Source organism: Cygnus olor, chromosome 10 (genome assembly GCF_009769625.2).
Source record: "Cygnus olor isolate bCygOlo1 chromosome 10, bCygOlo1.pri.v2, whole genome shotgun sequence".
Taxonomy (NCBI): domain Eukaryota; kingdom Metazoa; phylum Chordata; class Aves; order Anseriformes; family Anatidae; genus Cygnus; species Cygnus olor.
The window spans coordinates 3,405,739-3,433,124 of NC_049178.1; the positions used below are offsets into that span (position 1 = coordinate 3,405,739).

At 37.5% G+C, this 27,386-nt stretch overlaps 1 protein-coding gene across 4 annotated transcripts; it reads right to left on the reverse strand.

The window, feature by feature from the left end:
• Positions 1 to 27,386, reverse strand: HDAC11 (histone deacetylase 11). Of its 4 annotated transcripts, none has more exons than XM_040568419.1 (10): positions 27,309 to 27,385; positions 26,062 to 26,210; positions 22,931 to 23,031; positions 17,210 to 17,326; positions 12,096 to 12,138; positions 10,446 to 10,522; positions 8,681 to 8,743; positions 6,482 to 6,578; positions 3,424 to 3,602; positions 1 to 964 (listed from the first exon to the last, which is right to left on the reverse strand). In XM_040568419.1, coding segments are annotated over exons 1-10 (1,068 nt in total). In that variant the 5' UTR covers positions 27,311 to 27,385; the 3' UTR covers positions 1 to 724. The 4 variants fall into 4 exon arrangements, with proteins under 4 accessions (XP_040424353.1, XP_040424352.1, XP_040424355.1 ...); XM_040568418.1 differs by lacking the exon at positions 27,309 to 27,385 and adding an exon at positions 27,052 to 27,261; XM_040568421.1 differs by lacking the exon at positions 17,210 to 17,326 and having other exon boundaries at positions 27,309 to 27,386.

A 27,386-nucleotide genomic window follows, 5' to 3' on the forward strand; every position in this document is an offset into this window, starting at 1 on the left:
AATCTGATTTACGATGCATAGTAACTATTGCTTTTTATATGCAGGCCTCATTTTAAGAGAGGCAAAAACCAGACTTAATGTTGAGCCCTTACCACTCATTTGCATAAGAAGCCAAAGATATTTCATATTCTACTTCCTGATCTGTTTAAAAGTACTATCAAGTCACTATCATTAATAAAAATAAAATACAAATTAATGAACTTCCATTCTAAATAGGCTGTGGCTTAAAAGCCAAGCAACTGAACCGTTTTCCACAGTATTGCACACTAGTGTTAAATCGACAGTTGAAGACTGTGCAGAACACACACACACAAAGGCAATAAATGCAGTATTTAAGAAAAATGACAATAGGTTTAGTCCAGGTTACTCCCACCACTGTCAGAACCGTATCATGTGAAATAGGTCTGGGACAGTCTTTGGATAACAACTACATAGTTCTTTCAATATAATAGACTACCTATAACAATAAGAAGCAATTAAAGCTTTCTACAGTAATATTATAAACTGAAATAAGGTCCCCTTGAGTACGTCTAAATTAGCTCAAAAAGGATTTGTTGCCTTTGCTCAAGATAGTTTCAGAGGTTAAACACAGTTAATCTGCAACACGTTACTTTAAAGGCAAGCTGAGTCCTTTCTGAATTTCTTATATTAACCTTGATAATGATGCGAAGACTTCCTGCTCCTAAAACAGTATTTTTTTTTCCTAAAATTTAGTAACTTATTATTACAGTGACAAGTTGGTTAAGTCTGTAACGGTGTCCCTAATCATCTTTTCTACCTTGGGATTTTCAGCTTCACTGGCCACTAATTCCTTGTCAATAAGCCCCAGGTTGTGCAAATTGAGGATAGAATCAGCAATAATCCGTGCTGTCCTCTTCTGGTAGCCTCCAGATGTCACCATCAGGATCGGGATTCTGCGGCTTCTGGCAGCCTTGAATACGACTTCATCTCTCTTCACAATTCCCTGCATGTTTACAATAGTTACCAAAAAAAAAAGTGATACAAATATGATGTTTTAGTTCTAATAGACAGTCTATTGTTTATGGATTTGCAGTATGGAATGCTTAATCAGCAATTAAGCCCTACATTTTATATTAGGAACAAAAAAAAAATAATTCACAAGCCCTGTTAGAAACTTCATGTTCAAAATCCTTTGAAAAACAACAAATACAAAATCTGTGTCTCAGTTTTAGAGGATACAATAGATAGAAGTTGCCTAGTATAAATTCCTGTAAGAATTCCTGCCCAGGAAATAAAAGTTTTTAAGAAATTGACCACAAACAAATGGAAAAGAGTAATATTCAAATGCAGCTGAAAAATATGTTGTAAAACCATGCACCAGTAATAGCTTCTGTATAGTTTGACACAACTCTGCAAAAGAACAGAGTAGGAGTAAGGACTAATAACAGAAAAACAAGACAAAGGAAACTGAAGAATTATATTAGGAACAGATCCTTAAAGGAAATAACAGAATTATAGAACAAGCTGTACATCCCCTGGGAACCATCACTGGAATCAGCAAATGCTATCCCACACAAGAACTAGAAGCAGTCACTATTCATGGGAACCTAAGTGCCTCATTTCTCCTCCAAGATCTCTAGTGGCTGATCCTGGAAAAACTGAGGGAAAAAGACATAGGCTTACTCCCAGCATCTGCTTGTTACCAGAAAAGAAAATAAATCAACTGAAAATGACAGCCTGCCACACTTGTAATTTACAAAGTTAAGAGGGACTTACCTGCTACATATCACATTTTCTGGCAATAGCTTGAAGGCATACTTTGCGTATAATTAGCACTACAGCAAGACTTTAAAAACACAAACAATATCTACAACTGAAGACTGGACTCATGAGCCTTGAAGAGATGAACTTTCAAGGGTCAATGCCTTCATTTTTGGCATTTCTAATAGACTGGGATTTCAAATGTGGTGAAACAAGTCGTCCACTCCCTCAGCCAACAAGATCAGAGAGAAAAGAAGGCACCTGAACCAGTGGTTGCAGAGAGAAATGTCACACGCTGCCTTTCATCTCTGCTCGTGACCAGAAGGATCATTTACCCTTCTTTTCCCTCCTCCCTACATCTTTCTTCTTCTATATGGCATGCAACAGGTTACAGCAACTCATGGTTCTTGACGATTAACACTGTTCCACCCTGGAAGAAATCTGAAAGGGCACATCTAAGTATTTCTTATGTATCACCAGCTTCCATTTCTCTTGACGGCCACTGCTTCCCAAAAAGCTCCGTTCCACCACACGAGATCCTACACCTCAGGCAGTATCCTCTCCAATCTGAAAAACAAGTCCAAGCCTCTCAGCTCTTCTTTTCTCATCCAGAGAGGCTTTTATACAGCCACAGAAACAATACCTGGCGATTCCAACCAGTTCCTCCACCCCAACCCATCAGGGACTTTGCAAGAAGTCAGAAAGCAAGGACAGGCTGCTCAGTGACAGACAAGAAGAATGAGGAATTATATCAGAAAGGCAACAAAAACCAGTATGGAACTAGAGCTCTGTAGAAGAGCGTTTGAGAACTAAAGCACTGCAAAACAGAACAGATCGAATGATGGCTCGATTAGAAAGGATTCTGAGAGTTCACAAATCAATAAAGCATTTTTTCCTGTATCGAACTAGTAGACAGTAAAAAAAATTCAAATATAAGAACAAGGACAGATTTGATAAGCTGTCTGAGGAGGATGAGCTGTCTTTTTTTTTTTTTTTTGACAAAAGTGCCTATCTGTCACTATCTCAGGAAGGTGAAGACCTCTACTATGCAGCTACACAGAACAAATAAAAATTAAATCTGAAACTAGATTGGGGAGTACAGTTAAACTGAACTGAAAAACGGAGTGATAACTGGAGAGAAATGAGTGGTGAAAGAGGAAAAAACGTTCATTTCTTAAGAGCACAGACAGGCTGCACAAACTGCTAGACCTGGAAGACACCAGAAGAACAGTTCAAAACAAACAGGAGTGCCACACAGGAAGTTACATGTAAGATACATACTGGGGGCAGGTAACAAAAACGTCAAATGTGGTATATGAGGGGAAAAGAGACAAAGAAAAAACCAGATGCAAGAGCAGAACCACAAGAAAAAGAAGAGCTAGGTGCACTGTGAATACATACACCTCTCTGACCACTATCTGCCTGTTCAAAATTGGTATAGAGAAAATTTTTGAGAGAAAAATATATCATACTTAAACAGGCACATGACAACAGAAATATTTAGAGCCAGAAAAAGTCGACTAAAAACATATGGTAAAAGAGCAATGGAGATACACCTGTAACAGAAAAACATTTTGGTTTTACTGTGAGGTATGGGTCTTGCTTTCATCTAACAAATTGCCACAAGTAATGCACTCTCAGGAGCGCCTTCAGTATTTAGTGAAGAGTGAGAGTCTGAATGTATTTTAGTATTATACAAACCTGAGGTGAAATAGCAAGTCCTCCCAATGGATCGCCATCCAGGATGTCAGTCCCAGCATTATAAACAATGATGTCAGGTTTTAGTTCATTTAACGCTCCTTCCACGTGAGTATGTACCTTCTGAAGATATTCTGTGTCCTCTGTACCCCACTCTAATTCCACCTTGCGTTTTATGGCACCTAAAAAAGTTTCAGTGTTACTGAACAAACAAAGGATTGCTTTGGAGAAAAAAAGCAAGACTTAGGTAAGTAATGAAAAAAGACATTTCCAGAAATTTTGTAAATACACTACATTTTCACAGAATCTTTTATTAAAGAACATTATTCATCTACTTGTTTTTGCAGCAAATGCAAGTTCGGTGACCTTGAAAAAATTCCATTGAAGACAGAATTCAATGCAGGGAAAAAAAAAAAATCTCTAAAACACAAGTGGAAAATGTTACTGAAAAGTGACCAATATACAAATCCATTTACCAATCAGCAAAGAAATCATTTAAAAAATCATTTAATTAATCTGAATAGAGCATAAGAGAACACCGAATTGTTTTTGCAGAGAAACAGCTGGAAAAAAAACACAAGATAAACATCACTGAGACAAATTAAGATGTTTTATTTTTATCTCAACACTGAAAACTTAACAGCAAGGGATCATGAATGTACGTGAACTGCTTTCTGCATAACAAGATTTAGCTTTGCCCTAAGCATTTTCAATTTAATGTTCTTACCTTATAATCCTAATAGAAGGAGCAAATATCTATTCTTAATTTAAATCAAATTATTTGCAATGCTTCTAGGAAAGTATTAGAAGTAGAAAAGAAGGGCTGAGAAGGCAGAAGAGGAAAGAAGTCCAAGGTTATAAAGCCTAGCTTTCCATGCCTTTAGGCAGTCGTGTGTAACGCTAAATATGAATTAATCAAATTATGTCAAAGGTATTTCAAGATACAACCTCCACCTCAGCATGTCCTATGCCTTGACTTAAATGATTTGGAGCTCTAAACCCTAAGTGTGGATTCAGAATCCACCAAGTGTGCATGGAGGAATTCAACACACAATGACACTTACTTGTCCCAGTGATTGCTGGGTAGTATTTCCCTGCCTTCTTTGTTCAACATCAGCAAAGCGTTATTTTTCTTTCCATTATTTTTACTGCAAACATTGGTTTCCATAATTTATTTCTCCTGAATTCTTCTCTTATTGTTATATAAGTGTTTATAAAAAGTCTGCAAAGTTGTGCTGTTCTGACCAGCACCTAGAGCCTCTTCAAGGCAAAGATTCTGCTAGCTGGAGAGAACTTTAAGAGGGAGGTAAATGCATTAGAATAGGGAACAAACAAGTGTCTTTCCAGTAAAACCATAAATTTGAGATAAACAGGAATAAGATTCCATACTGCTGCAGTTACCTTGGCTTCATCTCCAACACAAAAAACCAGAATTACACTGATTAGTTGTTACCCAGATGAGAGTGACTACTGATGTACAGTGATGGACCTAGAGGTTAGAATCAACACCTCTTTGCATTTCATACCCTTTCATCCATTTCTTGCTAATTTGTGAATAAAATTCTGCAGTTTTGAGTGCAGGTAAAATGATACCCAAACCACCAGCAATGCATTTTGAAGGCCTGAATTTTGAGTTTCAGCTGTCAATCCTCTATGCCCACTGTTCATAGAAATAGTCTTTTTTCACATTTATCTTCTTCCTAAGTTTCTGTGTAATTCTAAAACATTTCTTTTCAGGGAAACAGCATGATGATCCTTAGGGCTAAGCATTAGGCAGTGTCAGTCTTTTTTTTTTTTTTTCCTAATGAAGTGGAGAAAAACGTACAGAATAGGCTTCTCTAATAAAGGGGGGAAGAACACAAGTAAGAGATCCCAAGAGACAGAGCAGTTAAGGGTTTCCACTAAGGATTCAAACTCTCGGGTCACACCTCTATCTCCCTTCAAAAGGCTCCCTCTCTGATTTTGTTTTCAACCAGCCACTTAGCATGATAATTTTTAAATAATTTAGTGAATTCTTATTTAGGCACCCTTATTCTAACTACAAGGAATTATGTATTCATGTGCCTTTGGCCACAGCTTTCGGCACCTCAAGCTTCATCTGCAGAAAGGGAGTGGTAGTACTGCCAACTTCACAGGAGAGGGCTGAGAATTGAATCAAGCTAGGATCCATTCTAACAGTACTGCTGCCAGGGTAGGCCTGCACCTGGAACAGCTGGCACCTGAGAAGTCCCAGGTCATCAGGAGAAACACAGAAGAAACCTCTGTGCAGCTCAAAAACAGGCACAACAGAAAGACTCTTCAAGCAGTAACTTTTATGACTGTCACAGATGTGGCTCATAACACTTTTTCCCCCCCAGGAAAAAAAAAAAAAAAGCTCCAACAGAACTTGTAGCAATCCCATCATTTCAGCAGCTTTGAAAGCACAATCTGCTTCAATGATGAGAAGGCCTAACCCCAAAAGCCCTCTGAGTTTACATAGAAAATGATTTCAAGCATATGTAAGTAAGAAACAGTAACTGAATTGCTATGTAGGACCATACAATGTGCATCTACACTAGAGTGAATTTAATTTGCTACCAATTTTAACGGACACTATGCATAAAAGCAAAGAACTCAGAAAAACATATTGAAGGAATAACTGAGAAACAAAGGGCAAACACCAAATTTACCTCCCGGTCCCCTAAAATTCGGTATTTCAAATTTTCTAACAAAGGCTTTCTTTGTTTTGGTCTTAACTCATCCATTAGAAATGTTACCATTTGATACATGAATAAAGGGATGCTTATGCCTTTTTTTTCTGTCCACCCAATGCCCACACTTTGTGTTCCAGAAATTCATCCCAGAAATGAAGGAAGACACTTCATTCTAGAAGGGAGGGAAAGCTACAGAATTAACACTTTTGTGATATATCAGAAAATCATCGAAAGTGGTATGTTCAATGTGAACTTAAAAAAAATAATCTAGTTAACATACTTGCAAGGAGACTTATTAGTAAATGAAAAAAGTTCAGTATCACAGTAATTCTTTCACTTTCTGGAAAATGAATTTTAATTATACTTACGTTTAGCAAATCCATCCCCCGGATAAATATATCTATTGTACACATCCATAATATATACTTTTTGATCATCCATGAAATCCCTCTCGTGGCCATTTCCCTGAAGGAAATTCAGAGTTAGTTCCTTCTACCACACTCACCCAGAACTACATAAACTGCAAATTCTAAGGTAATTAGACTACAAAGGCCAAACATTTAAAACTCCTGTGGCATTTCCTTTTTTATAGTCTTCAAGGTTATTCTGAGGTATAGAGCCTTGTGGGCTTTGACAGTATCAGTCTGAAGACTGCAGGTATTATCAAAATCAGCATCCTAGTATCTCTGTGAAGGTAATTATAGATCTCATTGCACATACAAGAAAAATAAGTGAAAATTAAAAGCTAATTGTTTTCATCAGCATCTCAAAAGCAACCGTGACCAGGACGGCAGAACAGATACCTTTCCAATTGTATAAAATGTCACTTTCAGCATTCAGGATGGATTCTGATGCTAGGATACTTACATCCTAGTACAAGGGTAAAAGATCAGACTGCAGTTCTTCTGATAACTCTCGTGTTGGTGAGATAAGTAGTCATTGGAAAAATTAGAAACACTAAATAACCAATTTAATTGTTTAACATTTTATTGTTCATCACCATCAATTCCCTACAAAAATATTGTATTGGGTGGAAAGTTGGATGCTCAAGAGCAAATTCAGATTTTGAGTACTTCCCACCAACCCCATCTCTGAATTTAAATAGTATTCTTTTGGCTCTCATTTAGATTTTTTCAAAAAGTACAATATCTCTTCACAGCAATCCCCAAGATAATTTTGCCAAAATCAATGTATCATATAGGACCCAACCACTACATTATTAGAGTGACTTCATTTAAACTATAGAAACAGAATCCAGATATATCTTCAGTACTTCGGGCACATCACTTACATTAATTTTGTAAACCTTCCAGCAAACAGTTAAGCTATACTTCTGCTATAACTTCCTCCCCTGGAAACAACAACCACAAAATACAGAAACAAAGGGCTAAAGCTAGTCAATGCACATGGAAAGGGGAACTGGAAGCACTAGAATAATCCTTCGCGTTTCTTTAGGCTAAAAAGCTGCAACTCATACATATTTCTTCAGCACCTTTGGTACACACAGAAACATTTAGGAATACAAGAGCCTCCTGGTCAACCATTTTCTTAAGAAAGGTGAAACGCTCAAATGCACCAAGAACTGGGACACTCAAAATTTGAGGATGTCTGCATACTTCAAAAGGATCTGCTGAGCTACTACTTCACACACCTCTTAATCCCCAAAGAAAGGAAACAATTACAGTAAGGGGTGATTTAGAGTGCCAATCGAGGTCACTAGCATGACGCCTGAAAGCCAGCAAGTATACTAGAAATCTTTTAAAGAACACAAGAAACAAAAACGTCTACCACCTGACAGAGGTGCCCAGAGAATCAGAAATGCAAAACATCTTTTTGCTGCATAAGTTATGCCTTTGTTTCCTGGCAATTTTAGATGCCTTAACTTGCAGGTAAGAGAAATGACAGAAGATGGAACACTTCCGCAGCCCTTAGGCTTCTTCACTGCAATGGAACCACTTCATAAGCTATTTATTTACACATACTAAAATATCTTCAGTGCTTTAGATTGGACAATTTTAGCACGTTAACTGCTTTTCTAAAAATGCTATTTCCTTCCTTTTAGGATTTTTTTTTGACAATCCTACTAAAGAGGAGGTTTGTTCTCAGTACCCACAGCAAATCACTATCGGTTGAAGAGATTTATTTTTTACTTCATTAGCCTGAAGTCAATCTTTCTATTAAAACACTGAAAGTAAAATTCATCTCCTGCAAAGGTTGCTGCAATGATCAAGCAGCTGAATTACCTGTAATTCCATTTTAAGAAATTTCAGTTTCTTCTGGGATACTGAACTACTCTTCAGACTATATGCTACTGATCAGCATGCAACTCAAAAATATGTTTACATCTAGCCACACGATGGAGCTACAACTCAGTTTAATTTTATTGAACTGGCTCATCAGCCCATTGGAACATAAGATAATTAAACAACTCAACTGTTAACAGCTTTCACTGTCCATGATTAACTTTGTTCTGTGAATTGACATTTTATGCTACTATAAGAAAAGCGGTCTTTATCACACACTTCTAGCAAAACATACGCAGTACTGAATACAGGTAAGTTACTCACCTGGTGAGCATCCAGATCGATAATCGTGGCTTTGGACACCCCTGGTACTCTCTCAAATAAGAACTGGATATGCGAGCAAAGAAAAGATGAAGAGATCGTTATAAATGTAGGTGACAGATTAACGGAAGACTTGAAGTTTGCACAGTGTGTTATTGCTTTGGCTTCAATGGTATGCATTCCAAATGACTCCAAAAAATTTGACTACAAAAGTTCTAATTATTTCACATAATTTGTTGTGATTATATATTAAAAACTATCCATTTCCATCGTATGAAATGCATGAACCTGAAGAAAACGTTGGTGGAGAAAGGGCAGAAAAAGCTTTCTATTTATATCCTCTTTCTCACAAAAGGTATCAGACTCAATGTAGGACCAAGGACATATCCTTCTACAGCATTACGCGGTATCTTACAAAGCAGGCTCCGCATTAGGCTTAAGCCCAATGGCACCGAAAAACATATCAAAGTCCAGGAAAATAAGTAAATGCTGCTATAGCAGTGCTGGCTCTATGCAAGCATAGGTGGTGTGTCTCTTCACACCAGCCAAACAAAAGGACAGGTCCAACTAGGGATTAAAAAAAAGATACTTGTGGCATTGGTGCTGTCAGAGGCAGGAATGGAACCAGCAACAGCATGGAGAAAGGCACAGCAGTAACTTTGGGTTGGGACAGGGTGAAGCAATAGCTGCGTAGGCCCCCAAATGGCGAGGAGCCATTTTCCTGAAACACAAATGATGGCACACATGATGCTTATCAGCTGAAAGGGAGACACTCCATTGTGATGGCATCCGACTGCGTAAAATCCACCATTTTAAAAAAGCCACAGCAGGGACTGTATACATTAAAGTAACTTTTTAAGCTAGTAAAATCATTTGTTATTCCATGTCTGTGAAGAAAAAAATAATTCTTTACATCTTAACTTTGCCAAACTCTTATCTTTTAATACAGACATGGTAAAAAAAAAATAAAGATTTTGTACAAACTCATCTGCTATAATTTCTCAATCTGTATTTTAAGGCTAGAGAAAATAGAACACTGGATTACTTTCTGCAAATTACAGTGTACAGAAATTAGGGTGTTATGTCATTTAGTGTGCTGCAGTCATTAGGGCTTTTTTATGTTTTGATTATTACTGATATTTTATAAATATTCTAGTATACAAATATACCATAGTACACTTGATAAAAATAAGCTCTAATTGCAGAAAGCTCTTGCTTCAGCCTTTCAACAGCTAAATAGCACATGAATTCATTCACATTCAGTCATTATTTTGGAGACATCCACATTTTTATTCATGAATTTGAACTACTCTGAGGGCTGTACAGCACAGCTTGATTCAGAGAGGACTTCTGTCTCTGCAAAGTCTTCATTGTAGTCACTGAAACTCGTTGAATTTGCAGGTTCAACTGCAAGGCTGGAATAATTAACCCTGAGGATATTAAAAAATCTGGTTTGAGTGCGTTTTTTTGTTGCTAGTGGTAGGTTTTGTGTTTTTTTTTTTCTTCTTCAAGATTATTAATGCAATTGTAGTGGTTCATATTTACATTCAAGATCCTGCAATCCCTGCAATTCTTCCTTCCACTTAACAATAGCTGCATATGCACTGTGTTCTGAAACTTTAAGTATCACACCATTTTCCTATTCCTATCCATCTCTAGTTTACATTTTCTCTGATTAAGATGTTAGAGAGTTCTCATTAATTTATGTGGAGATTTTTTTCCATTTGCATTAACAGTAGTAAATACAATTTTAAAGAGTATTTCTTACCTTAATAGCCAGTGTGATATCAGCATATGCACAAAACCCTCCACCTTTGTCACTTGAACAGTGATGAAAGCCACCTCCTAAACATAAAAATGTGGAAGAGGTGAAAAGCTGGATACTAGGGAATATGCATGGTCTTTGCAAAGAGACAGATCACATCAGGTATTTTTTCTCCTTTTGGAAAAATCTCACCTAGAGCTGTCAATCCCCAGCCTAGCACCTCAAGACACCTCCTAGGGTTTCTGTACACATCTTGTGGCACCTATCAGGCCACCATACAAAGGACCAGCAGATGCCCAGTTTGAAGGCCATTGTCCCTTTTACCTAGCAGGGACTGAAAAATGCACACACGTAAGGTAGTGCCCACACAAGACGTACTGCTTTGAAGTCAATGAAGACGTACTGCTAATGAAGCCAATTAACATTATGGGCAAATGCAAAGGACACATGTTAAGTTCTTTTCCCATGCTGAATGCTGGGTCAAAAAATACCTAAGAACTATGGCCTTATCAGCATTTGCACATGCCATCATCTTTCTATTTATTTACACAGTCAAACCAGAAGGAAACTTTAAGAACTTATCTTTAAAACAAAGATGTATACTACGTATAACGAGAAGTACCTAGTCTTCCTCCTCCCAAAACACATACTTTTATATATTAACCCAGAACATTTTAAACCAAGAAACCCACTACAAATATCTAGGCAAAAAAAAAAAAATTAACAACCCCCTCTTATATGTCAGGAAATGACAGAATTTTAGTTTTTTTTAAATGTATTTAATTTTTAATATTGCATATTTACTTTGTGTAAGATTACATTTTAAAGTATTATTTGTTACTAAAAGATGAATAAAAAGGTAGTTTTATATTAGACACGTTACACAGCAAATCTTCAATTTCAAGGCAGAAATTTGCTTTAAAAAAACAACAGGAAAGCTGCACAGACGCAGGATTTATTGCTTTCAGAAATATCAAGAAGTATGTGTAAGGAATAATGGAAAATCCTGTAACTGATGAGCTGTGTGAAAATGACAAGCTAAGTCTTACATGACAAAATATTATTTCAATAGCTTACTACTGGTTTTACATTGCTATTTTAATATGAGCAAGAGAGCAGATTTATATTCACTACGTTCTTCATAATTTCTTCATTTAAGTCTTTTTCAGGAAGAACTGCACAGCCTAAAATAGGGCTGTACCAGTTAGAGTCAACTCTCGTGCACATCAGCCAATCCCTTGATTTGGTGTTATATATATAAATTGGCTGATAATGTCTAGGAGAACTGTTGTATAATTTAATGGAAGGTTTTGTTGAAATATTTACATCTAATCTGGACATCTTTATCCTTTTCTTTTCCTCACCACTACAACCCAAACACCTTTCCCTACGTAGGTATGTACCATATCTGTACCCAGTCACCTTATTGCTTTCTAAAATAATTTTCATTTAGTTATAAAATTGCAACATGGGTGACAGTGAATAAAAATATCCACTAGGACTTTTACCATTTTTTCCTTTAAAGTTCATTTAAAATCAAACACAATCCAGTCATTTTCTGTTATTATAAACAGAATACACATCACTCTGAATCAAAATAATGATTTTAAATGCAGTTTTAGGTATCACTTAATGCATTACATTTGTACTTACCCACATTGATTGCCCAGCCTCTATCAACAGCAAGTTTTCCTGCCTTAAGAAAATTACAGCAAGAACTTGATGAACGAATGAAGCAAACATTTAGCGCCGTCTGCTCCCACCCCAAACGCAGCTCTTGACATTCTAACATGCCTGTTGAGTTTTCAGATGTTTTTACCACTGCAGGTCATTCTGAATCAGAGTTCTGAATACGAACCATACAAAACTGTTCTCAGCATAATTAGTTGAAAAAATATTTGATATCACATCTGTATTTCATTCTCTGGCAGTCAAACAGATTTAAAACTAACTGTGCTTTGAGGAGACGAACACTGACCCCTAGCAGATGAACTAAAAAGTGAAAGTACAAGTATTGGTAGGAATAAGAGAGAGCAAGAACCTCCTAATATCCTTCCTGCTCATGTAAGAAACAGGAGGAACTTAAGCTCCAAATCTTGAAAATACAGATCAACATAGCTTCAGCTGTGGGTGGGGATAGAAAAATGCCACAGTACGAAGTGTCCTGTGGCTATTTCTGTTTTTTAAATAATGTAACAAGCACAGTATAGAACATTACCGATCTTTTGCCTTTCAATACAAAAAAAAACTGTGCCTGTTACACTCCTATAAAGTCAAAGGACATTGAAGGAAGGGAAAGTATTAACAGAGAAAAGATAATCAAGGCTTAAATTACATTTTCCAAAAAAAAAAAAAAGACTGACTTATTCTGGCTAGGAAGACTCAAACAAGCATTTATCTACAGGTTAAAAATAAGTTAAAAAGAATATATTACTAGCTACTAGCTATAATAAAAAAGGAACATCATACTATTCTTTTCCATAATTATGGAACAAACGTATTGCATATCATACATGCAAGGAAGTTTGGACAGTTGAGAATTACCCATCCCTAGTATTTGAACAATTCTAGTTTATTATTAAGGAAACTACTTGGATGGTAAATATTATCCTACTAAGAACATGCCATCTTAAATTAGTTCTTGAGAAAAAGACTATAGTTTCTGAACCATAATACCAATTAAGTTACAGGGAAAGCACATTACCTGTTATTTAGCATACTTCCTAGGGATTGCTCATGAACAACCGATCTTCCTATATTGATTAAAATCATTAAAAAGAACAAAAACAACAGAATTTTCATGATAAACAGGACCATTGAGCACAACAGAAGATTGTCTGTACTTCTGACTTGTACCGTACAAATTTTATTGTCTTGTGAATCAAAACTGCTTTTCAAGTACATGGGGGTGCTGGTCGACACTTGCCTGAACACAGCCCAGGTGGCCAAGAAGGCCAACAGCATCCTGGCTTGTATCAGAAATAGTGCAGCCAGCAGGACCAGGTAGGTGATCGTCCGCCTGTGCTCTGCTCTGGTGAGGCCGCACCTCGAGTGCTGTGTTCAGTTTTGGGCCCCTCACTACAAGAAGGACATGGAGGCCCTAGAGCGTGTCCAGAGAAGGGCTACGAAGCTGGTGAAGGGCCTGGGACACAAGTCCTGTGAGGAGCAGCTGAGGGAACTGGGGTTGTTGAGTCTGGAGAAGAGGAGGCTCAGGGGAGACCTTACTGCTCTCTGCAGCTACCTGAAAGGAAGGTGTGGGGAGCTGGGGGTCGGCCTCTTCCCACAGGTAACTAGTGATAGGACCAGAGGGAACGTCAAGACCCTTGAGAAATATCAAAGGTAGCGTATTAGCAAACTCTGCACCCTTCCCTATTACTTTTCACTACCACCATTTCTGAGATCCCTTGTAACCACAGTCCCCAGAAACAGACAGCATGACTGTAGTAAAGGAGGACACTGCACATTCCTGCTCAGGCAGGATTTTGCAAAGCAGACTCATCTCTATAACCATTATTGACTGTGGTCAGCAACACAATGCAGAAGAGAACTGTGCAGGAATCTGAAGTGATACTGAAGGACTAAATGGAGACGGAAGGAAGCTACTTTTTTCCTCTGAGTGAGGACCAAAAACTTTTAAACACCTTGGACTGCATTAATCACATGAATCCAGAAAACTATCTTTTTTCCCCTCTCTACTACTAGCCAATCCATAACATAAGGCTTAAAAGATAAATAAAACTGCCCCGGAACTCGCCACGCACTCCATTGAAAGAAAGCTGACTACACAGATATCAGCATAAACGGTTTGGTGCTATCTACCAGCTCCTCGTAAATTACCAGGAGAACAATATTCCACTGGCTTTATGCTGGCTTGCAGTAGGGGATGTGCTGTGTTCGACTTCTTACATCTCCCTTTCACCAGTTAACATCTGTTAAAGGAAGCTGTACTTTGCTACCTCACCTCCCATAGTGCAATAAATCCAAGTTTGCCCACAACGCTTTCAGTAGTTTTTCTGATTTCTCCTGCTTATGCAGACATTTAGGCTCCAAAAAAATGGATCTGATGCTGCTACGCTGTACAAACACTTCTACGTTATTTCTTTACCTCATTTTGACATTAAGTAACATGTACATCCAAGAAGACTGAGCAACAAAAGACAAAGTAGAATTAGGAAATGGATTTTAAGAGGCAAGGACAACAACAGCTGGACAGTGGCCAAAAATGGGCAAGACATATACAACTTATTTTAAAAGAAATCTGCTTCCCACGCACAAATCTAAACTAAAACTGAACTCTGCAACCTTCTCCTCCTTCCAGAGGTACTTCTTACTTTTCAGAAAGTTATACACCCTCTTATGCATCCAGAACAACAGACCGAAATTTCCATTGGCTTTGTGTCTGAAGCCCACCAACTTTAAATAAATAATAAAAAAAAGCATATGCTTTCAAGAACAATTAGATAAACCCTTAGTTACATATGCCATCATGTTTCCAAAGCTCAGGTCAATAAAAAATGTTACAGAAAAATAATTGGAGTCCTTATGTTATGCACCTTGGCATCAGAAACATAGCTTGCTTGAGAATGCATTCATAAATACCCAAAACCCCACTTGATACTGTCTACATCAGGTTCATTCCCTAATGACAATATTTCTACATAAATGCAAACACCCAGGATAAGATATTTTACTACAAGCAATTCAGGCTACTGCTGATACAGCACTTCTTGAGGACACTATCATGGCTCCACTGACTTCTTCTGGGATTAAAAAACTTCTAAAGGTAGCAACAAGATACTGAAGAAATACAAATAGATGCTCAACATTTTTCTAGTTAGTATTTTCAGTCTTTAACATTAAGCAAAACATAATATTCTTCCAATTTAAGTAACTCTTGCTCCTCCACAATAAATACACGTAATTGTATATTGTTGTCAACTGCGCTGCAAGTTTTTTACAGCATGCGCATTAAGCTTTGAAATCTGAGAAGGTACAGAGAATAAAAGCCTCCAGTCACTTTTAGATATACACTTGCAAATCAAGCAGTTAGGCTGCAGATGTAACAGAATACTAAAATATCTAAATAGACTGCTATTTTTTTCCTGATCATCAGACCTTAAGTTGTTCTACCATTAAGACATGCAAATACAACAGAAAAGCAATATATTTTCTATTACCTTAAAAATCTGATTATAGTTGGCTCTCTATCATTTCACCCAGGAGGACTCAAACTAAATAGTGCCCAGATCTACTTACACACAAATGAGAGCAGTGACTGTTAATCTCACAAGCCTCACCAAATACTTGGGAAAATTGCTTCATCAGACTTTTAGATTCCCTTGCATTGTTCTCTCACACTGAACTCTCAAATCCAGTATTTTAACTGTTTCTGAATACCATGTTGCATTGTCTTTTATGCAGTAATCATAGAAAAGCTTATCATATTATTGATGTCTTTAATGAATCCTTGATACATTCAAGAAGGTAAACATTTAAAAATATGAAACCTCAATTCCAGTGCACAGTTGGATTACTAAATACCTATGTTACGGTTGACAGCAACACGAAGCTACCCAATAGCCTATTTCTGAAAATAATGCTGCTAACTTTATCATTCTATTATAGCTTCCCAGTCTTGCTCACCTTTAATATCTAGTGGTTGCAATAAATTGTATTCTCCTATCTGGCATAAACATATTCTGAAAGGTTTGCCAACCCACAGAATAATGTTCTTCAGTAACTGGCTTCAAAGAGATACAGGAAAAAGCAGTATCTGCTTCTATCCTTTCCACATGCACCCACTAACAGCTGCCTTCAGAAAGGGTAGCTAAAAGGCAGCAAAAATCCATTTGTATCATAATATTATGGATTTCAGATTGGATTATTTGTTCTCCATTTATGTAACTGTTACAGCTCAGCGCCTGTGAAGAGAGACTGGGACTGTTAACATCTCCTGGCACCATGCTGTACTGTTTCTGAACTCTAGATCTACTCTGACAAGTAATGAGTAAAGGGCAGAAAGGATTCCATTAGTTAGAGGTTTAAATTTATTAAGGCATCTTTTCCTCAATACGTGGTTTAAGTAACTCATTCCTGGTTCCAACTATTGTTTTCATTCTTCGTACTTCTTCAACATCTCTAATGGAAGTTCTCTGGCAAAATTAAGTGTCTGGTGACACACAGCTCTTCTCCCCAGAGCACTCATTTAACTAATCAGAAAACAAATCTGTTAAGGTGAAAACGGGCTACATCTCACCCCAGTTCAGCTGAGCTGCTTATACAGTATCTACAACAAAAGAAAGTAACTTTCTTCATTAAAAATAAACACTAACTGTTTAAAACCAAACATAATGCAATTTTTAAATGTAAACGCTTACCTTGTACCTACAGTAACCAAACCACAGCCATTAGGTAAGCAAGTGCTTTAAAACACCTTCTACCCAATTATTTTTGAAGCCTCCCATTCCTAGAATTTGAACACAGTTCAAAGCTATTCAGTTTCTGTATTTGCTCTAAGTCCCGCCATCTCTATCATGGCTTGCACAGGCTGCCCCTTACTACTGCCTCTGAACATTACAGACCATAAAATCAGGTTTGCCCTTCACCGTGGTATTTGCTAACAGGTGCCAAACTTTGCTCACTTTAGGACTGTACACTAACTCGCTTCCCTCTGCAGGACTTCAGGGTTCAAGGCTTTGCGTTATACAAAGTTTTATAACTCACTGGTTTACGTAAATATGATAAAAAGTGAATCAAGAACACCTTACCATTATTGTTCCTCCTGTCTGGGTTCGCAGAGGTTTCAAAACTTTTCTCTGAACAAGGAAGTTGGGAAGGAAGAGAACCGGTGGAATTTCTGTGATTGTAGCCACAACAAATGACCACTACAAGGTGGAAAAAAAGTTCCAATTAATGTAGCCTGTCTTCATGATGACATTTAGATATCTCAACAATTGCTATTTATTAAGTTGTCTATCTACAAATGATAGGATGCAGAATCGTTCAATTTTAACAGAAGACAATCATATGACTATCTCAGAGTTTTCTGGTATTCAGAAAAGCTCCTTTGACTTCACAATTACCAATGCTTTACCTACAGAACATTACTTTTTGGAGGTGGGGGGGGTGGTATTTCTCAACACTTCATTTGTAAATTTATTTATAATAATATTTATCATTTATATTATTCAGGTATCATAATATCATCTTTTTGTCAGTAACAAAATGCTTTAGTTGCTTTGTAATGACTTGATAAAACACTTTTGGAAGATATTTCAGCTTTAAAACAAGCACAACGTAACAAACCAGATTCAATCCCGGCATTCTAAAATGGAATTGCAAGAGGCTATATTTGGATAAAATATACACATTTTTTATCACAAATCTGAAAGGTCATCATAAAAGTTCAGCATTTAAACACTTGAATTTAAAAAAATAATAATCTCAGTGGGAAGAAGCAGAAGCAAGGAAGACTCAAATCAACAACCATCCTCCTGCAGGTTAAGTGATTGCAAGAAAACCATAAATGGTGTCGGTAAGGAATAAACAAAGCTTTCTATTCACAGTTGAGGATTTTTACAGAGCAGCTCCTAGTCCAAAAACATTCACTGCTTTGGACTTCACTGTGTTTATGCAATTCCTGACATATGGGGGAAAAAGAAACATCTGACTGTAAAGAAAGTCTGATTCAAGAATACAGCTGTAGACTTCAATGAAAATGCTTCTCAAGGAACACCACTATAGCATTTAAGAAATGTATTGCCTCAAACTGTGGGTAGTTTTGCTTTTTTCTCCCGTGTGCTAATTTTGTTTTCCAACATTTTCTGCAACACATTTGCAGAACAGCTACGTATATGCTTGAAAAAGAACTCAAAAGGAATTGGTCTGGTATAATTGCATACTTTTTTCAAGTTGTAAAAATAAGAAGATATTTTGAATAGATGAGGACTATATTAACTATGTTTTCCAGGCTGTCAGTTAGCTGCCATAACATAAATCTTCACAGAAATAAAGATTAGCTTCCTTTGATACAGAATAACCCACCAAATAGTGATTTTTAAAAATCACTATTTTCTGCATTCAAATGGCATATATTATAGAGAAACATCAGCTACTATTTCTTTTGTTAGATACTTGCTCTCACTCAGTCATCATCAATTTACTGATTCCCTAACAACATTCTAGTAGATATTTAAGTCTGTAACTTAACAGATTCCTACTGCTGATCAGAGGATTTACAAAAATATATATTTACTTTCCTGTGTTTCAGATAAAACTATGTACACATGTAAGTCTCAATTAAAAATCACACCCTGTTTTCTTAAAAGGAGTGAAGAAGTTGGGTTAACCCTTAAATGGTGTATTTTCCTTCAATATCCCCTCCTCCCAAATTAACTACTAGGCAGTATCATTAAGTTTAGCTAAGTGCAACATCCCCCACAAGTGTATTACACCCCCCCCAAAACCCTAAAACTAAAGAAAACTTCAAGAGTTCTCAATTGTCCTTGTTTAAACCCAGACTCTGTAACATACGCATTTAATGAGCATAGTCTCACAGGACTTTATAATAAAATCATAATAACTATCAACTGTTATTCCTTGACTATAAAAACCTCCATTCTTAATAAGGATAAACAATTTTTCAAAGTATTTGAATATGTGGTAGTAAGGATGCAAGGACTAAAAATTAAACTGCAAAACTAATATTAGGAAGATAAAGCTGAAGTAGTTGCTTTTATGCTGACCATCCTGGACTAACACAAAGAGCACACAAATGACCAAAACCAAACTCTGAAGTATTGCCTTTCATGTTACACATTCATCGCGTTCCAGCATTTTAAAATAGCCAACAACATGTCAAATTAAAAAAAATATACATTCTGTAATATCTAAATTTAAACTGTGTTTAAATCTTTGATAAGTTTATGGAGCAGGTCCCAGCTTTAAGGGAAAATTCACAGACTCAAAAATCCAACACCAAGCTTCTAACACAATTTTTTATTTAGAAGGTCAGTGGGGACAAAGCTATGCTCATCTTCAATAGATAATGAAATTACATTTTTAACTTGAATTAACATAAAAACAAACAGGAGACTAAGAAGCTTGCAATTGTCACAGAAGCTTCCAGGTCAAGGTATGAATGCAATAGTATTATTAATAATGCACTCATAAATTACTGAACTGATAAAATCTAATGGTAGCCAGGCACTACTCCCAAGAAAAACAACCAGCCACGAACTGCAATTTCTGTGTATCAGCCTTCCAACTGAAGAGTTAGGAGTGCTAAAAAGAAACAAATCACCGTTCACCAAATCCTACCTCATCCTTTTGTTTAAGAGGCTTAACAGACACGTTAGCTGCAAAGAATGCTCTACTGCACTCGCACATTAGTGTAAACACTGAAGCCTGTCAGGTATTTCTCCCTGTAACTGAGTCCTCTTGTTCAGTGTTCTATCCAAATACCATAATCTTTAAAATAACATTTTTATATTCCTTCACCTGACACATTAACACTTGCACAAAAATTTAGGTGAAAATAAATACATTTATTTCATCTCATGATTTTCTAAATAAATATTTTACAGAAAACAACTACTAGCCTTCACAAAACTTTCACCAATGAAGTTTGAAAAAAAATAACAAAGGAAAAAGATGACATAGGAAGCAGAGAATGGGTGACAGCATGAAACTGCATGAACTGAGGACAGGAGCAGGGGAATGGTAAGGACCGGCAATGGTACTCATTTTATCCAAACCAAAACCACATGTTTTCAGCAACCAAGTCATCTATGGTCAACTACAGCAATGCACACAGCCCAAATCCATTTTGTGCTGTTTTCTTGAACACCTTAAACAGCCAGAGATATCACAGGCTGAACTGATTGTACAAGGCTGCTTCTACCGCTTTTATGCCCAAGAGCCCTACCGTCTTTCCTCTGTGTCTCACAGCAGATGCACTCAGACGACAGGGCAAGAGCCAAAGCACACAAGAACTAGAAAACACTCTCTGTAATCACAAGAACAGAGCCCTCTAGGCCCATGTAAAATTCATTCTGAAGAATCTATATGCTCCTTTTTGAAGGAGTATATAAATCGCTGATGTGATATACTGATCTCATACATAACAAGACGTCCACATAGCTTGATTTCTCTTGATTTGTTTTATGAAACACATCCACTTTTCACTAGACATAAAAATTTAAGTTTCCAAGAAAGTGATTACTTTTTCTTAATATCTACATCATTTGCAAATATATGAAAACACACTATAATTTGTAAGCTCAACTGATTATCACCTGATTCAGGTCAGTTCCAGAAAAAGCACATCTCACATTTGACTGACACACAAGCATTACCCATTTTATTCACATTTCAGTATTCACTCACTTATGTTATCATAAGGCTTCTGGGTCAGATTAAAACGTTTCAAGTGTAAGACTTATGAAGTGCGAAATTAGGTAAAACCTCGTTGCCTAACGTCTTCCAGAATTTCAGAGTGCCGATATACATGAAATTCATTATTTTCCATAACACTAGAACAAGATGGCGAGAAGAGACAAAGAGACAGCAAGCAAATTATCCAAAGTCTAGTCATTACTTTATAGACCTAAATTCTTCAAAGGAATATCTTGGAGGGGAGAGTCACCTCAATTTAAAACACCAAATTTTGTTCCTAAGGAGTGTTCATATTACCTTAAGCAGGTAAACAGGTACACCCCTTCTCCCAAAAGAAAACTGATTTACAGTACACTGCTTGATCTACTTTGTGTACAGCATTTTTTCTTCCACTACAATCAACCCCAGCCCAAAATAACTACTTTTGAATTATGAAATGCAGAACCATCCTAGGCAGTTTCTTCCGCTTCTGTTAAGGTACCAAACACCATTTCTTCTTGCAAGTGCATGGAAATATACCACCAAACTCATGTTCAAATTTTATATGACATAATGCAAAACTATGCCATTTTTTGGTAGATCTGTACCTGTCTGAATTAAAAAATAGAATAAAGTAACACAGAAGACTTCACATAAGGAAGCAGAGAGGATGCCTTGTGCCTTACCATGTCTAGCTATGCTATTTTTCGTTTGCAACTAACCACTTTTGTCTTTGCTGCTTGTCAGGAATTCACAATCATGACCTATATGACATATTCCAATTCCTACAACCGTAGGAAATATGCTCTCAAGTAAAAGGGCAACATGAGAGATACAATTAATGACATCTGGAAGCACAAGACAATACTGGTTTTGAACACCAGGACACAGGTTATCAGACAATTCTCTGTGAAGCCACCCTACAGGTACTAAAAATATTATTGTATTTCAAACAGAGCTACGCACATTACATCCTGCTTCAAAGAAGTGACTCAGTAAAAAGAGGTGGGTGGTTCCATGGAATTAAAAGCTCAATATCAAGAATAGCTGCAATAAGATCAAATCTAATGATGTATGAAATTGCAAGTAACTTCCTAGCAATGAATGAAGATGCCTAAAAGAACACAGAAAAGGATTAAAAGTGAGAAAGTCACACAAATAATAGATTTCTTACACAGAACAATAAAACATTCCAGAAATAGCAATACAAGGACTCTTTCATTGTGGAAGGACAAAGATGACTCAAAGTAACTTCTTTTGAATTATGAAATGCAAGATTATTTTTAATATAAATCTCTCCCCTTCCCTCCTAGTAAAGAGTTGCCAACAAAAAGCAGTGTCACCTGCCGCTATCCAATTCCTTCTACAGATGACAATACATTTTCAGAAACAAAGATCTCACATGTTTATGCTTTAAATAAGTTTAACAAATGGATGTTTCATTTATAAATACCCAATTCATGCTCTTTTTTCTTCATGAATATTTAACCTTGTATGGGCCACTATTGGAAACTTTCACACATAGATAACACACAAGATTATGCCCCACGTTGATCTTTCGGCTCTTGTATTCCTCTGACACAGTCAGTCTCTAAGTATGAAACCACTGTTTCCCCCCTCAACAGACTAATGACAGAATTCCTACTCAGACGTTCTTCTGAGATTATATAAAACTCAAATCCATAAAGCAAACCTCACGTTAAATAATATGAAATAACATATTCAGTTTCAGGGCTCTTCAATAAAATTTCAACCTCAAAACCAGATTTTACTAGAGTAAAACAAAACAACACTTTAAGACCAAATCCCTGGTAGTAAGGAGAATATTATTTGAATCTCAAACATCATAATTTTTCTTATGTTCATTTAACTTTGCTGAAATATGCCTATGTAAGATGGTAGACCCTCCTCCCATCCATGTTTTGTAATTTGGCTTGCCTAGTATTTCTGTGATTTACTATCACTATTCTCAAAGACAATGTTGAATTCGAAATATGAAAAACTGATCTATAATCTGTAAAAAATGATTCTATAATGAATCAAGTAGGATATATGTTACCCTTCACATTATTTCTAGACACTTAGCTTGAAAGACACATTAGTAAGTACAGCACCTTTAGTTTATTAAGGTAGCGCCTCGTGTGAACAACCAGAAGATCTTCATCCGTAGCTTCCCGTGCCTGTACAATCAAGTCATCTCCAATTAGTTTTTCTTCTGAAACAACAGGAGAGAAATTGTAGTTGTCATTGTATACAATCACTTAACTTCCCGTACTCCACATTGCCTAGGAAGCTACTTTGACCTTGACTTAATTCCTACATCTGTAACATAAATCAGTGCAACCCTTTGTGTTTACTCAGTGATAATATATTTCCAAATACATAATCTCTATACATGTAAACTATTAATATTTATTTATTTATTTATTTTTTACAGAAACTTTTCACAGTGTAATCATGGTAATGTCTTCTTTAAACTGAAAGAAAAGACTGGTACTAACAGAGGATGGACAGAAAGAATCACAAGACTCCTTACAGTCTAGGACTTGATAAACTTGAGAAATCTTAGTGCTCATACATCAAATGTTCCTTTAATATGCTTTAAGAAATTCCACAGTTGATACTAGTATTCAGTTCCCTAAACCAAAGCAGCACCAAAAAATAATAATAATAATAATTACTTGAATATTCATGGCAGTGAACATTTACACGTAACTGTGATATCTGTCACACTCCTACCTTCGTTTAATTTCATGAAATACCAATGAGCAGCTATTAATTCTTTCCCTTAGAGACCAAAAGAGTTTATTTAAAACCTGGTTTTAAAAGAGCAAGTTACAAAACATCACTCCAAGATTTCTGTATGTGAACAAAGATAATACAATTGAATGCATACTTGCCAGAAAGTTCAAGTTTAGGTTGACTTAAAAAAAACCAAGCCCTTCAGAAAAACATTGTTGCTTTGCATGACTGTTACAAACAACAAATATAAGGCATCATGCTGATCTTCCCAGACTAAATTTAGTATTTGTTACAGGGCTGCAGTTCAAAACTATGCCCTTCCTTCAATTCTAATACTTGGAGTAGAGGAAAATCAATTCAAAAATATGAAAGATTTTGTTATATTTTTGTTTGTTTGTTTGTTTAGTGTTATGCAAGAACAGCACCTGCAACAATATTTACTTTGGCAAGCTTCTGTTTTTCTGGACTGTGGCTTGAGAAACATTTCATTCATTCATGTCGGACGTAAAGCCAAAATGCTAACAGTTTCATTCTTGAGGAAGGAGAAAGTGAGTGTAGAAAGATTTTCACTGGTGATTTTCTAGAAGATAATAGGAACTGTGCAGATCAGCTGTTAACAGAAGTTACTACAGAGCCAGAGAACACCAGTAGTGTTAGAGATGAAGAGGGAAGAGTGGATATTTCACGTAGGAAAGAGCTAGAGGAAAAGACTTCACACAGAGAAGGAGCAGAAAGGCAAAGGTTTTGATTCAGAAGTTACTCATAGAATCCAAGACATGGATAGTTAACTGCTAGAAAGCAGATTCAGCTACTAAATGGAATGTTAGAATTCATTCAACCTCAGTTAAATGAATAGAAGGTAGCCTAAAGTAGGAAGGGCAATACTTCACTGCAAAAGATCATCAGCTGAAGGAGTCATTAGGCCCACGTAAACTGAACAGGCCTGGCTCTTGGATAACCTTTGTCTTGGCAAGAAAAAGGTGTGTTTTTTTTTTTTTTAAACTTGACAAACAAACTTAAATTTTAGATAAAAATGTCAAGTTTTTATAGGATCTCATTCTAACTTGTGCTCTTACATTTCTATTTCCTTCAAGTATTTCTGTATCTTCTAATTTATTTAAGCAGCAATAATGAGCACCATCACAAAAAGTTCTGCCTGTCACTAGAGGTCTCAAAGCTCCTCCCAGACATTATCAGAAAAATATCATGACATTGACAAAAGAATGGATTTATACATGTTGCACTGATCTTTCACACCGAGAAGTGCCATTTGCCAGTAGACTGTCTGCAGTCTCATGAGTAACTACATTACAGCCCGCAGCAAGCTGGTCATTAACGCTTGTAGTTTCACAAGCCAGATGGAATGTCTCCTTTCTTGTTACACCAGGTACAAAAGCAATGGAAGCACACTGGCTACAGAAAGCTGTACACAATACTCCCAAACTGCAATGCAGGTCTTGCAAGCCAAACTGTAAGCTTGCAGCTACCATGGGAAGGATTTTCCATTCACTGCTACAAAATTGAAGTCTGCATTCAGTTTTGGATCCAGGCTTAGTCTTCAAAAGAAAGAACTCGAACTACAAATAGCACCTATCTTCAAGGGGAAACTTAAAGGAAATACTGTTCTCATACACTAGTCTTGCACTGAAAGAAAACGTAAGAATCATTAAAAATATGTTGAGTATCAAAACACAGCACTGAGCCAGGCACATAAGGCACCTGACTCAGGCTATGCTTGAAGTCAATATTCTGGCGCTCACTTCAGAGGTGGAAATAGTTCTCATATATCCCACATGAATCTTTCTCATAATGGGCAAGAAATGAAATTCTGCACAGTTCATGTTTCCCTTTGAATCACAAAGACCTGGAATATTTCAAGATTGTCTAACACATTGCTATACTTATGTTTCTTCCTACTCCTTTTTACTCAGTCTTGTAAAGCTCTGGGCCAGAATGAATTCAACCAAGCTGGTTACTCTGACTAGTATTATTCACACCTCTGGGGAGAGCAAATCTTTTAATGAGCTTGTATTTTCAATCACATTTCACAAGTTTCACTATGTACAGACACCATGACGGAGCCAAAAACAAAACCACGAACTTTATTTAGTAAAGCAGACAAGAACTTATATTTTCAAAGAACCATGAAATAAATCTTTGTATTCAAAAGCCCTGGTGTAGGATGTTTGCTCTAACAAGACACAATTTCATCTTTTCAGTATTTCATGTGGAAGACCTTCAAGAATGTGTAACACATGACATTCAACATACCTCACAAATCCTACAACCAATTTAACTTGTTAGGATTTAAACCTGCAAATACATCAGAATATTAAAGCACTGCAATAGCGACTAAAGTGCATAGCTTAAATCTATACAAGGAGAAGTGAAGATGTACAGTCACTAGTATATCGGCAATTACTAACAGAAGCCTGCGCTAATTACACCTCTTTTAATCAACTTGTACAAATGTTGGTCTAAGTGGTATATTCTCTTACTTTACCTTTCAAGAAGTTGATTACTTTTCCCCACTTCCCTGCATCAAAGGGATGCAGTTTCTCCAGTCCCATGAAAGTGATGTTGTAGTCTGGAGAATATACGATAGGCCAGCATACTGGTGGAACGTCTTCATACAACTCACTTCTGTGAGGCCTTTAAAAGCAAACAAACTAGTCATTGCTTCTAGGAACTACATATGCAACTCAATATTTTTAATTGAATTCCCAAAATATAAATTCAAGTTCTTATTATTACCAGCTTTTCACTGGGAATGGTTCCTGCAGATGCTATTTCTCGTAGTTACCGAAAGGAACACCTACTTGTTGTTTCACTGTTCTTCAGCAGCGAGGTCAGGCTGAGTAACATAACTCACTTCCCACCAGCACAGTTAAAACTTTTTAAATAACCAGTAGGGAAGAGAAGTTAGTGAAGAACATACATTAGTGAATTACGCATATGAGGTTAATTGCAGAAATGAAGTAATTAATGGAAACATTTGCTTCTCTCCCCTAGTCCCCTTAAGGTCACTGAACAGCACCTGTCTTAGCAGGTGCACCCAGCTTTATGAGCTGACATAACCTCAAATAAACGCATTACCAGGCTCCTTTAGAAACACACTTTCTGATCTTTGCCTGAAGCACGCGTGTGCACACTGGCCAGGTCAGGCCGCACCTAAGAGGCTCCTGCTCGCACGCAGCCTGCTCCACCTGCTCGTGTCCCTCCTGGGCCCCAAGCCCAGCACCCCAACACCTCTCTCGCTCCACAGACTTTACTTGAAGTTTACAAGAGGCTTCACAACTTACTAAGCAGACAGAAGGGTTCTTTGTCAGATGAACAATACAAACAAAACCCCCTTATTTCCAGCCTAAACATGCTCAAAACCGCCCTTCTAAAGCACACCCCCACAGGCACCAAAGCACAACGGAGGCTTTGAGGCAGCGTCTGCGGCCCCGCTCCCCGCAGGGCACCCACCAGCAGGGCCCCCTCGCCTTACCCTCCAGGACAGGAGGCTCGCCCAGAGCGGGACGCGCCGGCCCGAACCGGGAACATGCCGCCTACCCCTGCGAGAGGGCCCTCGGGGCTGCGAGAGCCGAGAGCGCAGATGACCGCTCCCTCCCGGCTCCCCGGGCCTTCCAAGCCGGCCGCTGTCGGCGGCTGGAACCGGCCCTACCGCCCAGGCCGCCCCCAAGAGCTGCCCGCCCCGGCAGCGGCCCCGCATGGGCCGGCCCAGGCCCCTGCCCCGGTACTCACATCCCCGCCGGGCAGGCTGCGGGCCGCCCGGCCGCCCGGCCCCGCCAGCCCCGCCGGCCCGCCCCGCCGCGGGGCGGA

Bases quoted from the DNA above. Each gene is read 5' to 3' on its own strand.
- HDAC11 (XM_040568418.1), bottom strand. From the start codon at position 27,107: ATGTTCCCGGTTCGGGCCGGCGCGTCCCGCTCTGGGCGAGCCTCCTGT. The intron at 17,327-22,930 runs GTGCTGTACTTA...TCCACCTTGTAG, and splicing joins GCTACCTTAATAAACTAAAG to TGGTCATTTGTTGTGGCTAC. The intron at 10,523-12,095 runs GTAAGTACAAAT...TTTTATGTTTAG, and splicing joins AGGCTGGGCAATCAATGTGG to GAGGTGGCTTTCATCACTGT.